Source organism: Glycine max, chromosome 8 (genome assembly GCF_000004515.6).
Source record: "Glycine max cultivar Williams 82 chromosome 8, Glycine_max_v4.0, whole genome shotgun sequence".
In the NCBI taxonomy this organism is placed as follows: domain Eukaryota; kingdom Viridiplantae; phylum Streptophyta; class Magnoliopsida; order Fabales; family Fabaceae; genus Glycine; species Glycine max.
In genome coordinates this window covers 6801768-6815141 of record NC_038244.2, presented here as the reverse complement: position 1 = coordinate 6815141, position 13374 = coordinate 6801768, and the positions used below count along the sequence as shown (strand labels likewise).

Below are 13374 nucleotides of genomic sequence, written 5' to 3'. Positions count from 1 at the left end.
CCCTATTAAATTTCTCCATCAAAACATACTCTAAGAGATTAAAAATAAATAAATTTAGTCCAAATGAATAAAAATATGAAAAATTATATATATATATATATATATATAATTTGATATTAATTTAAAATTATTTATTGTGTTATTTATATAAATTAAAATTGATGTAATATTTTTTTCTAATATATTAAAATAATAGAATATGGATCATATTTTTTATTATTATTTAATTTTGATAAATTAACACAAATAATATTAATAATATATAGATTTAATTTAAAAATTTAATTAATAAAAATTACATCTTATTTTAAATTTATTAAATGATATAATAGTCATATAAGTTAATCTAAACTTATGGTAAATATTTTTGGTTTTGATCTAGTTGGAATTGATCCTAACAAATTTCTGATTAAAAAAAATCACTAACAATAATTAATTTATCCTAATGTATCCCATGAACACTCTTAAAAAAGATTACTAAAACACCGTGATTAATTAGATAAAAGAATAATTATATAAACTAACTTATAAATCTTTAGCTTTTTAGCTTCTATATTACAGTAAATTATAACTATAATTTTTTTTAGCTAGTTATGAACTAATTTTATCAAATATAATTTAAAAATAACATAAATTACTAATAAATATAATTTTATTAATTAAATTCACGTAAATGAGTTAAATGGAGGAAAGAAGCACTAAAATGAAACGTGTTCGCTACTAGGAATCCTCTCAGTCCTCAATAAAATACCTAACACCATTCTCACCTACCGCCGAGTGTGACAATTCAAGCTTAGGTTCCATTGTTTTATTTATAAAAAAAAACATTTATGTCTCACAACGTTTATTTTAACATAAAATTTACAATTAAAATTACCTTTTTAGCCTTATAAAACAAACTTTCCTTGACGTTTAAACCCGAAACAAGGGTAAAATACAAGACGGCAAACCCAAACCCAACCTTCAATTCAATTCAAGCAGATAGTGTTGTTTGTTTCCCCCTTCTTCCTCCTTCATCAGCATAGCATTGTTGTCTCCCCTACACCATAAACCCTAAATCCACGATGTTGACTTCAGCATCCTCATCATCCTCCATCTTCTCCTTCACCCCTAAAACCCTAACCATACCCCCACAGCAACCTCGCTTCACCGTCCGGGCCCACTCCAAACCCCCCATTCTCCCCAACCTCAAAACCCTCGCCGGCGCCGCGGTCTTCGCCGCCGTCGCGCTCCAATTCCCCTCCACCGCACGTGCCTCCCCTCCGCCTCCTCTCGAAACCGACCACCGCCTCAACGTCGAGGAGTCCCTCTCCCCTCTCTCCGACCTCCTCGAAACCAACGCCGAGGCCCTCGCCGCGCTCAAGTCCCTCCTCCAGCAGAAGCTCGAGCTCGGCGAGGACGACGAGGCGCTCGCCATCCTCAAGCGCCTCATCGCCGCGCAGCCCGACGCCGCCGACTGGAAGTTCCTCGCGGCGCGCCTCACCGCGGAGACAGGCGACTCGGACTCCGCGCGCGGCTACTACGAGGAGGTCCTCGCCGCGAACCCGCTCTCTTTCGAGGCGCTCTTCGAGAACGCGCTGCTGATGGACCGGTGCGGCGAGGGGGAGGCCGCGATGCGGCGCCTCGAGGAGGCGCTGCGAGTGGCGGAGGAGGACAAGATGGCGAAGGAGGCCAGAGACGTAAAGCTCATCATGGCGCAGATCATGTTTCTTCAGAAAAACGTGGATGAAGCGTTAGTAATTTATAATCAGCTCACGAAAGAGGATCCTAGGGATTTCAGGCCTTATTTTTGTAGAGGCATGATTTATAGCTTGCTTGATAGGAATGAAGAAGCTAAGGAGCAGTTTGCAAAATACAGGGAATTGAGTCCAAAGAAGTTTGAGGTTGATGGGTATTTGAGAACCCCTTTGTCAAGGATGAAGCTGTTTAGCACTGATGAGAGTTGAGAAATAGTAATAATAAATTTGCGGCAATTGGAATAAGGATGCAAAAACCGAGTTAAATTCTTTTGCATTAGCTATCTATGCTATATTGCTATGCCACTCTTGAAAAGATGGGTGGGTGTAAAAGTTGTTTGTATTAATAGAGAGAATGATAGAGAAATAATGATTATTGTTGAGTTCTGGTGAATTGAACTCAGTAACAGTGGGGCTGCTTTTGCCTTTAACTTTTTGTTCTCACATGTAATTTCCTCTTAGTTATTATTCTCTGCTATTATTGGAATAGCTACCAGTGTTTTCTGATATTTGTCAAGATTCCGAATGTTCGGTTTTGCGTTTTATATGTGATTTGATTTCTGGAAGCTGCTACAAAGACTAGCTTTTCCGTCCAATAGAGTGTGATGTTTGTTGTGAGCCACTATACGATCGTTTCAAATTGGTATGCTACTTCGTTTTTAGCAAAAAGGTTATGTTTGGAATGCAGATTGCGGTTTCTCTCTAAAATACGCGAAGTTGCTTCTGATGGTTTATCACTCTGCAACGTGTTTCCAAACATGCGAGTAGTTTTTGGCCAGACACGTATAAACACCCGGATAGATGAGCTTTTGCTTTTGAGAATTTAGTAACTTTCATAGAGTTTGGTTGAAAATTTATTTTAACTTGCTTTTCTTTCTTCCAAAATTCAAAATTAAAGTAACATTGTTTTTTTTTTTTAACAAAAAATCTCTTAACTCTGTTAGAGGTCGGAGGATGTCAGGACAGAGGAAAATTGAGTTATATACTTCATGCCAATGAAATTTCTATTTTTGTTTGCTTCTTTGTGTAAATTTTGGATACTGATGCGTGGGGATCACTTATCAGGTGCTTAGGTTCATCATCTTGCTGATTTATCAGTACTGCATTTCTTCCTTCCTCAACTCATCATGTGCAATTTTTATATGGATGTACTTTATGTAAAATTGCTTTCATGGGTCATGATTTTCGTGTTGAATTGATTATTTGTCACAGTTTGCGCACTTGTGATAAGTGTGACCTTCTGAATCTTTTTTTGGTACAACAAAGTGTGACCTTTCGAATCATGTAATGATAATAATAAAGTGAATTAAGATAAAATAAATTATACTCTGTTCCTATACATACAGTAGTCCACAAAATTTGTTTTCCTTATTACCGCACTTTATTTCATCATTTATTATTTATTTTTTATTAAAATACTTTTATTTATTTTAATCTATAATTAAATGCGACTTTGAATTTGAATTGACAATTTATCTCTTCAATGAAAATTAGAGAAGATGAATAGACTTCCATTAACATTAAGGAAAAATTTAGAAAATATTATAATTAAAGAAAAATTTATTACTAATACCTAAATTAAATAATTTTATTAATAAATATAATTTAATCAACTATGACTAATAAATAAGACCGGATGTAACAATTAACAAGTGAAACAACTATATTCTTAATTACTTTTATTAACAGTGAATTTAACAGCTTGATCAAGATGAGAAATTTTTTATCAATCCTCCCTTAATATATACTTTTTCTTTTAAAATAGCAATACTTACCTTTTCTAATTATTTTTTTCTTTGGATTAAAAATAAGTAAAAAAAACCAAATAAAAAAAATTGTAAGAGAACGAGTACTGTAGTACTACCAAGAAAATCACAAAGTGAAATTTTTTCCTAGATCCACTATTTTGAGTGTGCATATAAGGTAATGGCAAGAGGGAAAAAGGTTTGATAGACAACAAATATACTATCTATTACTTAGAAAGTCTTTAAAAAAACACTTAGAGAAAGTGAAAAAAGAGAAAAAAATATAATTATAATAAAATTTATGATATAATAAAAAGAGATAGAGAGAAATGAAAAAGTGTCAGTGGAATGTTTAAAATAAATGATGTTTGTATACTATTACTTGGATTAGAGGTATTAATTTTTGGAACTCAAAAACGACGACTTTTTGCTTGGTTTAGATAACAAAAAAAATTGAACTCCTGTGTGGTGCCTGGTGCTTTGACTCTCCTCTTCAGTGTGGCACTGCGTTGGACTCGTTTGGCACCGTCACGCGTTCCTTGTTCGAATTTGAACTTCTGTGTGGTGCCTAGTGCGTTTACTTTCCCGTTCAGTTTGGGATATTCTCACTCTGCACATCTTCTGTTCTATAAAATGCCTCTCAATTAGTCTTCTCTTTCTTTTCTTACCAACCGGAATTATTTGCTCATGTTTTTAAGTGATTTTCATCATAGGCGTGATATTATCATGCCATGTAATTTGTCTCATACATTGGCAGCACGCACCACTTATTGTTGTGTATAAGTTTCATAGCATGAATATTTGGTTTCTTTTGATGGATAGGTAGTAGTAGCAGCAGCAGCTGAGAGAGGGGACCATGGTTTGCTAAAAGGGATAAGATGATGAAGCTTGCAGGATATTCCCTGGCCGTTTCATTTGCTCCCATAAGTTCTAATGTCGTTAAAAGCAATAAAAGATTCACGGTAGGTATATCTCATAGGAATAGGTGCAGCTATAGGCTGTTTTCTACTCATGCCCAGAAACACCAATTACATGAGAAACCTGGGGTGGTTGCCAGATACCACCTTCCTCCTTGGTTTAGGTGGGTGCCCGGTATCTCTGCATTGTATTTTTTCGTTTTGACGTGTGCTTCTCATCTGAATGTACTATAAAGTATACTGATTTTTTCAGTGGTTTGGTATTGTTTTTGGTTGGTTGAGTTTCAGTGTTGCTCCAATGATGGACTGGACAGACCATCACTATAGGACTCTAGCGCGCCTCATATCAAAACATGCTTGGCTGTACACGGAGATGCTTGCAGCTGAAACAATTGTTCATCAAAAGGACAATTTGGTAAATTTTGATATACAAGTGTGTTCGTTAACAGAAAATAGAATATGGAAAAAACAATTACTAGGTATCATGGAGCCAAAAGGGTTTCGCTTGTGTGAATAACTAGATCGTGTTGCAGTTTTGCAACCTTATGTGTGTTTTCTGGGGTAAAATATATTTCATATCATAAATTATAATGATTGATTTTCATATGCAAATCAATTGTTTATCTTGTCTTAGTGAGCTTATGTATGTGCACAAGAGCTCAAAAGCATAGTTTCTGGATAAATTGGTATTGGAAAACTGTTTATTCTTTTATTTTGTCTATTTTGCTCAGGACAGATTCTTGGCATATTCTCCAGATCAGCATCCCATTGTGCTTCAAATTGGAGGGAGTAATATAGAAAATCTGGCTAAAGCAACTGAGCTTGCTAATGCTTATTGCTATGATGAGATCAACTTAAAGTTCGTATATTTCCTATCATCTCAAACCTTAAATTCTTAATGTTCTACTTTTGCTCTTTGATATAGATGCTTTTGGTTTTTGTTTTTGCTGTTTTCAATTTATACCAGCTGTGGGTGCCCTAGTCCAAAAGTTGCTGGGCATGGGTGTTTTGGTGTGAGCCTTATGCTTAACCCCAAGGTTAGAAAACCATCCTTGATCTTTAATTAAATATGACAATATGAAAACAGATTAAATATATAATTTTTCTTCATCAATGCAAATTGATATGGAAATCTGATGTATACAAGGAAAGTTTGTTGCTGAGGCCATGTCAGCAATTGCTGCCAGCACAAATGTACCTGTCAGTGTCAAATGTCGAATTGGCGTGGACGATCATGATTCTTACAATGAGTTGTGTAAGGTTCTTCTGCTTGCATTCTTTGTCTTTTCAAGTTGAAAGGATGCAAAGTTTGGATTCAACGAATACGTTCTATCCTCCACTTTTTTAAAATATTGCAAAAATGGTGTTGCTGCCCACCATGTATATATCTGAAACACTTCATAAGTTTTTATAACTGATCTCAAACAGTGTCTTGCATTTAGAATGCACAGAAAAGGGGTTCAGCAATTGGGTACATCCATTGTCTTTCAGGTGATTTCATATATCAGGTTTCTTCTTTATCACCCACTAAGCATTTCATAATTCACTCGCGGAAGGCACTTCTCAATGGCATTAGCCCTGCTGAAAATAGGAGTATTCCTCCACTAAAGTATGTGCTAGTAAATTTTGATTTTGTAGTCATGTTATATATAGAATTGCATGTGATATCTTTCATTTTTTAAATGCAGATATGAATACTTCTATGGTCTCTTACGTGACTTTCCTGACCTAAGATTTACAATCAATGGTGGCATTACTAGTGTTGATGAGGTGAGATGTTGTCATTATAATCATCCTTTGGTATTGAATCCTAATATTCATATAAATTTTAGGAATTTTCGAGCACTAAAGCTGTTCTCTTCATAATCACTACACATTGTCCCAACTCCTGATACTCTACTTTTGCCTATTTTCGTGGGGACTTTGCTTGTAGGTTAGTGCAGCTCGAGAAGCTGGAGCTCATGGTGTCATGGTTGGACGTGCAGCATACAACAAGTAAGTTTCAAATACAAGAATTTCCCCCTTTTGCCCATTTGATGTATCAGGATTCTGCTTTTCTGAAAAATATCCTAAAAGCTTACGGTGTTAGGTGGGGACAGAGAAGTTGTATATTTATGACAATTCTTTTTGATTGAACCTTCTTAACGTTGTTTGTATAAATTGATGTGGTAGCTTGAGTAACCATTGTTGATAATCTCAACAGCCCTTGGCAGATTTTGGGACATGTTGACGCTGCAATTTATGGTACACCAAGCTGTGATCTTACACGACGTCAGGTTCATTTACAAAATTCTTTGAGTAAACTTTCACATTACTCTGTGATTACCATTTTCAGTTTTGATTATTTATTTTTCATTTAATCAAGGTCCTTGAAAGATATCTAGTCTATGGGGACTCAGTATTGGGAAAATACGGACATCGGCCAACTTTGCGAGATATTGTGAAGGTGAGAATAAATATAACCCGCTGTTAGTTGATTTATAATTTCTTTCTTCCATTTGATGTAAATTCCTGTGTAGCACTGTATGTGGTATTGAATAGCTGATATATAAAGCTATATTCTTTTATATGTAGATGTAGCTCTAAGTTGCTATATGGTACAGGCACATTTTCACTTCGTATGACTTTATGAATGGGTTCCTATTTAATTTTAGAAGATTGGAGGTTTTCTGCCCAACCTCCTCCCTTTCAATTGCATGAAGCAAATTATATATTTATTAATGACATTCAAATTTCTCCTTCCAATTTGCTGCTATTGAATAGCAATGGTCTGCTATGTTTCTGTAGCCTCTACTCCATCTTTTCCATTCGGAACCTGGGAATGGACTTTGGAAGCGCAAAGCTGATGCTGCTTTCAAAAATTGCACGGTAAGATTAGTATGATGAAATCTAATCATTTGATTATTACTTAGAAGAGTATGTCGTTTATATTGTATAACGTTCTAGATGAAGCTATCAACAGACTACAGGATATAAAAACTTTTTGTTCATCAAGCAAAGCTTATATATGTATTCTTTTTATATTTACTGTTCTTTTCCATGATTTCTATCTCATCAATGGCATTGGTAAGGTACATGGTATGGTGGTCTAGCGTAGATGTCAACTTTCTTCTATCTTGTATTAGTAGAACCCTTCTTCCCTATAGCTTTCATGGAGTTGTCTCCATTTCTCCAGAAAATTAAAAATAATGCTTGAAAATGAAAGACTGACAGAGGATCCTTATTTGATATTACCTACATTATTAGATTATAGATAGAGAGGATAGACCAAAACAAAATTGTGGAATAAATTGGGACACAAAGATGAGTGGCACTGGGGCAGTGGTTATCCCTAGAATTTAATGACTACTGTGTAAAGAGTGTGAGGTTGATGCCAAAAGATGTGTGTATATTGTGATGATGTATTCTACTATTCTGTTGTGGAAATTAGGGACATACATGTACTGAGATATGATAAATAATTCTTTCATTCCCTTGTTATTTGAAGTAGTTAGGTCAAGGTCTTGTGTTTTATAAACTACAACTTCAGTTATTATATTTAAATTGATTCAAATGCTAACTAAATTCTTGAACCATGTAGACAATGGAATCATTTTTTGAAGAAACCCTTGTAGCAATTCCCGACTCAGTATTGGATTCGCCTGTTGCGGAGCCACCTCCTGGCCGTGATCTTTTTGCTAACATGCACAATTTATTGCCTGCACCATACAGAACAAGAGAAGCAACAGTAATTATTTGCGCTTAAGTTCACGTGTACTCAGCAAAACATACAACAGTCGTTGCCATTTATTTTTGTGAAATCAAGTGATAGGTGTCATGTAACAGTTCATATTGTTACAAAATGAATGCTTTTATCTAATACAAAATAGTATTAATTTTTTTTAAAATCTTTTGTTATAAAGTTATTTCTTCCCGTTATTCCACTAACATTCTAACAACTCTCCAATGCTACTAATTTTTCTTTCACTAGATTGATCTATTTTTGAGTTAAGTGATACTTCTAATTGTAATTCCATGCTCAAGTTAGGATTGATTTTGGTTAAAGACTTAAGTATCAAATCACATGTACCAACAATTTTTTATTTAGTCATTATACCCATTAAGCATCATCGTTCATTGTACTACATTGCCTTTGCCACTTCACCATCCAACAAAAGTCAAAATGTCACAATTTTTCAATGTCATAAAATAGATTTAAGATTTTAAAAAAGATTTCAATTAAATAACGGACCGGGTTAAGCATTTGGTTCAACCTACTTTGTTATGTGTTTAATTACTAAATCATTAGCCTTGCAAAGTAGAAATTAATGGAACACATATATCCTCTTATTTCTTTTAATCCATTATTTTTTATCTTTATCTGTAAATTAAATCTTAATAATTTGCTCTATGCCACACATGGTATCAAACTATTTTGAGATATTACATCCAATTTATGCCATATACAGAAAATGCAGGTTTCAAAGCAAACTATAATAAACCTCATAAGACACTAATAAACAATGATTCAATCAAATGAAGATAAAGCATGACATATGTTATTTTAATTCATTACTGTAAAAGCATAATGAATGTAATGGTCAATTATAAAAACAACCTTTTTGCCACGTAACCTCCACTCTTCAGGAGCACTAGCAACTTTCATTGCTTGAGCATGTGAATCATCCAGTTCTTTAAATTTTACAAGACCCTTTTTTCTCCAATAATCAAAACATAGGTCTAGAGTATTCCTCCGTATTCTCACATATCCACAATCTCTGTCTTGTAAGAGTTATAGCCACATATAACTGCTTAAGTTCAGAGCTCAAGAGATTGTGTTTGGAATCTCTGAAATTTGGATACGACTTATGTTCTGTAGGTTCTAGCATATCTTGTTCCTTCATATACTCATATATCACTCTCCCTCGATTTTTCAAAGGTGAAGAGTCAAAAAAGTTGTACAGCAATACATCCTGGAAAAGGACACATAAGACCATTAAAAAAATACATAACATACACAGTAGAAATGAGTTAGATAAGATGCTTTCACAACCTGAAACTCAAGGCCTTTGCAGTCTAGAATGGTTAAAACAAGAGCCTTCTTCCCTACATAGTCTTACCAAAATTACTTTCTCTGCACCAAAGCCAACAATTTTTCCAGCCACATGTCCACTGTTGCCAAAAATAGTTACAATTGCATTTTTTCTACTTCTACATTTAAGAACCACTGGACATTCCCCATATATCAAACTGGTCTCAGGTTTCAAAACATCAATAGAATGAGGGAAAAAAACGAAAAAGAAGTTCAATGGTGCTCTGGGATAGTTTCAGCACTCCAGCGTGAGTGTGAAAGTTCCTACTCAATAAAAAAGTTTCTGAAATTTTCCCTTTCACTTTTCCTTGATTGTATGTGTTTCCCTTTGATTCTAGCACAAATTTCATGTAAAAGAGAGATTTGATATCTTGGAACCTAAAATCTAGTCCCCTTGCTATTGTTTGAGCAGTGGCCCCACAAAACACAAAACCTTCTTCTACATTTTGGCACACATATTTGAACAAAGCAATTTGAGTCATGGTTAAATCTTGAACCTCATCAATGTACAAAAAGTGCATCTTGTCACCCTCATATTTGTTCATTTTGAGACGACGGTGAAGGTAAATTACAATGTCCGCCAAATCAAAATCCCCTTTATCATTCTTCATTTTCTCATAACTTTGATAAACATCATGTATGATCTCTCTTTTCGGCCTGGTAAGACTTGATCCTTGATTTTCAGATAATGAAAGATATTCCTCACGGCTTAGCTTACCATCGCTAGATTCCACCCCTTGCATACCCCCTTTTATATGGGATATGATTTCAGTGAACACCCTAGAGGAATCAAGTTTCTTAGTGTACTGAGAATTAAAATGGAGCCAATACAATGAATCAAACCTGTCATAAGTTACCTCTTTCTTTCTGATGAATGTTTCCAAAGCAACAGACCTTGCACTGAGGTTCTTAGCATCAGAAGATAAGTCACTGAATCTCTCTAAATAGGAAATTCCCACAGTCCCATCAAGCATCATTAGAAACTTCTGAAATGTTATCACAAGGGGATATGAGTCGATAGGAAGATTCATAAAAGAGTCTGGTGTATTCTTAAACTGTATTGACGTATCAACATCAACAATATCTTCCTCAATAGAATTTCTTTCAGCAGAAATATTGCCACCACATATGATTCTGTATGCATAACAAGTTCTAATATTGTTAAATACCAAACAAAACAATGCATAAAAACTTAAAAAAAATGAAAATTTAAGTGAAGGTATACTGTAATAATATAAAACTAAGGACTAAATATAGTAAATAATATCATTACATAGTTTCCTATACAGAAAACCAAACAAAAAAAAATCATAATCTCAGAAGAAACTTTACATATACCTTCTTATATCATGCTAATTCACTACATTCACATGGTCAATATAGGAGTGAAGCCATAGATTTTATCTTATCAAGGTTGAGAGCAATTTATAATGGTAACTTCACCAATTCTTAAACAATGAGTGAAGGTTCTTTTGTAATTAAACATATCTTGATCTAAATAATAGAGTTAAGTCATTCATATTTATAAAACTAAAATTTTTGCTCCAGTTCTTTTTCCAAATGAAAACATATTCCACAATCATATAAAAGAGATGGAGAAAATATAACAATACAAAAATCTCCCAATAAATTATTTTTAAATTTGCATGTATGTAATATATCAATATATAAATTCAGCTTCAATATATCTGGGTATTTCAAAAGTGAAAAGTGAAAACCAATAAACAAATAGACAATGGAAATAATTAAGAAAGACGAAAGGGATTAATCTAAAGATAGCCAGCTAATGTCAAATTGTTAGCCAGGAGAAAGAAAAGCATATAGTCTTTAGTAGAAGTTCCACACCTTTTCAATCGCACAACGTGATGTTTTACTGCCTGACATAGTTTAGGACTGACTGTAACAAATAGCTGGAGTAAGACAGGCCTATCATTCATAGTAGAATTCTCTTTATACTCTTTATCATGATTCAAACAAGGAATTGCAGCACTGTTAATTCCATATGTTTCTTTAACAGCCATATGATGCTTGTACTCCTTCTGAAATAACTTTACAGTCAAAACAGTGGTTTTCCGGTACCAGAGCGACCCAATACAAATGTACTTTTAGGAAAGAAGATTATGTCATATTCTTCATCTGATACTTCAAACGGTCGAATTCATCACTGATACGATCAGAAAGCAAGTGACTAACTACAACTGATGATAAGGAGTAGAATTTCATCAATAACAAACTCTCCTCGACCTTTGAGTTCTCCACATAAATTCTTTGATCACAACCACCTAATTCAGCTTCATTTCCATTATTATCAAGAGTCTTAAATTTAGTGATCTCTACTGATCTTTCCCAACTTACTGGGATCACATATTCCTAGAAAAGAAGCAAAACACTTGATATTAGCAGCTATAAAAGCTTAGCTCTAACTGAATTTAACTTACAGTACTTACCCCTCTAAGCATTTCTCACTGCAGCGACTTATAAATTCGTCAGTGTAGCTTCCAAATATATTATCAAGACGCTTCACTAATTTTGGGACATCCTCTGGAGGCATTATATTCTTTTCCTATATCTGTTTAACAGACAACAAAGAGACTTTCAACTTTGAATTGCTTTAATATCTGTGATGAATTTCCACAGAATAAGTCCACTTTCATCCTTTTAGGTTTCCACCCAGTTGAGAGTTTGAGCAAGAGGTCAAGAACTAACTTTTTAGTCTGCTTTGATCGCAGTTTCTTAAATGATTTAAGGAAGCTATCACTGAAAAGAACCTGCAACAAAAACAAGGAGAGAAGGTGAACTAAAGGTCAAAAACATGATCGGAAAATCGACAACAAGAGGAAAATGTAAAATTTCAAGAATGAGATTGAAAATACCTTCCACCTGGAATTTTTGAAAAAGAAGTTATCTGCATTAAGCAAATCATCTAACTTATCCAACTCTTTCTTGGTATCCCAGATACTTTTCGCCAATTCCTTGTCTTCATCAGCACTAAAGAAACATTGACGCTTTTTAGCATCAAGCACCAAAGATTTCCAAACATTTTCCTCATTTGTTAGAGTCCTTTCATTTCCCAAAATCAACAAAAAGTACCTGTTCAATATCATAATTTCAGCATTACTCCATATGTCAAGACTAATACAAAAATTTATTTTGGGACAAAATAAAAAATGAAAAAAAATTATAGTAGATAGTAAGCTATGCCTAGCTCTTGTAAGAGCAACCTTAGTCCTATGGTGATTGGAGATGAATTGAAGCGAAGTACTGCGTTTAGTTCGTACAGTTGATAATATATTAATGTCCCGCTCTCCACCCTGGAAACCATCAATTGTTTTCACCTTCACATCAAATCCATCGTGTGTATCATACCGCTGTCCAACAGCATATGTAGCAGGGACGGATCCTGATTCAATTTAGGGGACTAAAATGTCAAATGCTAAATGTTAAATAAAATTATAATAAATAAAATACGTTGGTTTATGATAAAATTAATTAGTGATAGAATTTATATCAAACTTTTCAGTAATTTTTCTCTTAACCTAGGTAATCAAATAATATGTTAGAAATTCATTCTTCATCTTCTATATGAATCTCTTTTTCACAATCTTTATACTATGGAATGATGTCTTTCAGTCGTTGAAATAGGAAAATTTAACACCAAACAAATTAATCAATTAATCAAAGGGTAAATCAAATATTTTCTTGTTTTCACCCATCCTTGACATAACTCAGAAATTGCTCATAGATTTCTTAATTCAAAATGAAAAGAAAAATCAAGTTCATAATATTAACTTTATTCTAAGGTTGAAATTTTTCTTCGATAATAACATCATCATGATAAAACTTTATTGTCAAATCACAAATTTTCTTCACATCAACTAATTTGTAAAGATCTTTAGGTTTTAAAG

The 13374-nt window shown here is 34.0% G+C and overlaps 3 protein-coding genes across 4 annotated transcripts; 2 read left to right on the top strand and 1 right to left on the bottom strand.

The window, feature by feature from the left end:
- The first annotated feature begins 879 nt into the window (after nt 1–879).
- On the top strand, nt 880–2167 carry LOC100780000 (protein SLOW GREEN 1, chloroplastic). Its single transcript, XM_003531071.5, has one exon. It carries the CDS (start codon nt 1065–1067, stop codon nt 1944–1946), a length of 882 nt encoding a protein of 293 aa, XP_003531119.1. The 5' UTR covers nt 880–1064; the 3' UTR covers nt 1947–2167.
- Nucleotides 2168–3680: 1513 nt separating this feature from the next.
- Nucleotides 3681–8285, top strand: LOC100779457 (tRNA-dihydrouridine(20/20a) synthase). 2 transcript variants are annotated; one of them, XM_003531070.5, is made up of 13 exons: nt 3694–4052; nt 4304–4562; nt 4687–4813; nt 5130–5257; nt 5366–5435; nt 5551–5653; nt 5890–6007; nt 6087–6168; nt 6332–6393; nt 6602–6674; nt 6764–6844; nt 7186–7266; nt 7979–8285. In XM_003531070.5, the coding sequence occupies exons 2-13, from the start codon at nt 4360–4362 to the stop codon at nt 8141–8143; spliced, it is 1293 nt and encodes a 430-aa protein (XP_003531118.1). In that variant the 5' UTR covers nt 3694–4052; nt 4304–4359; the 3' UTR covers nt 8144–8285. The 2 variants fall into 2 exon arrangements, with proteins under 2 accessions (XP_040873997.1, XP_003531118.1); XM_041018063.1 differs by lacking the exon at nt 7979–8285 and having other exon boundaries at nt 3681–4052; nt 7162–7253.
- Nucleotides 8286–8904: 619 nt separating this feature from the next.
- Nucleotides 8905–12817, bottom strand: LOC102666523 (TPR and ankyrin repeat-containing protein 1-like). The gene is given in 8 exon segments (XM_041018055.1): nt 8905–9350; nt 9431–10603; nt 11315–11540; nt 11543–11623; nt 11626–11839; nt 11917–12237; nt 12343–12559; nt 12691–12817. Coding segments are annotated over 5 exon segments (1488 nt in total). The 5' UTR covers nt 11929–12237; nt 12343–12559; nt 12691–12817; the 3' UTR covers nt 8905–9350; nt 9431–9648.
- Nucleotides 12818–13374: the final 557 nt, after the last annotated feature.

Coding starts and splice junctions, on each gene's coding strand:
- LOC100779457 (XM_003531070.5), top strand. CDS start 4,360: ATGATGAAGCTTGCAGGATATTCCCTGGCCGTTTCATTTGCTCCCATA. Junction 6,394..6,601: donor GGACGTGCAGCATACAACAA/GTAAGTTTCAAA, acceptor TAATCTCAACAG/CCCTTGGCAGATTTTGGGAC. Junction 6,675..6,763: donor GTGATCTTACACGACGTCAG/GTTCATTTACAA, acceptor CATTTAATCAAG/GTCCTTGAAAGATATCTAGT.
- LOC100780000 (XM_003531071.5), top strand. CDS start 1,065: ATGTTGACTTCAGCATCCTCATCATCCTCCATCTTCTCCTTCACCCCT.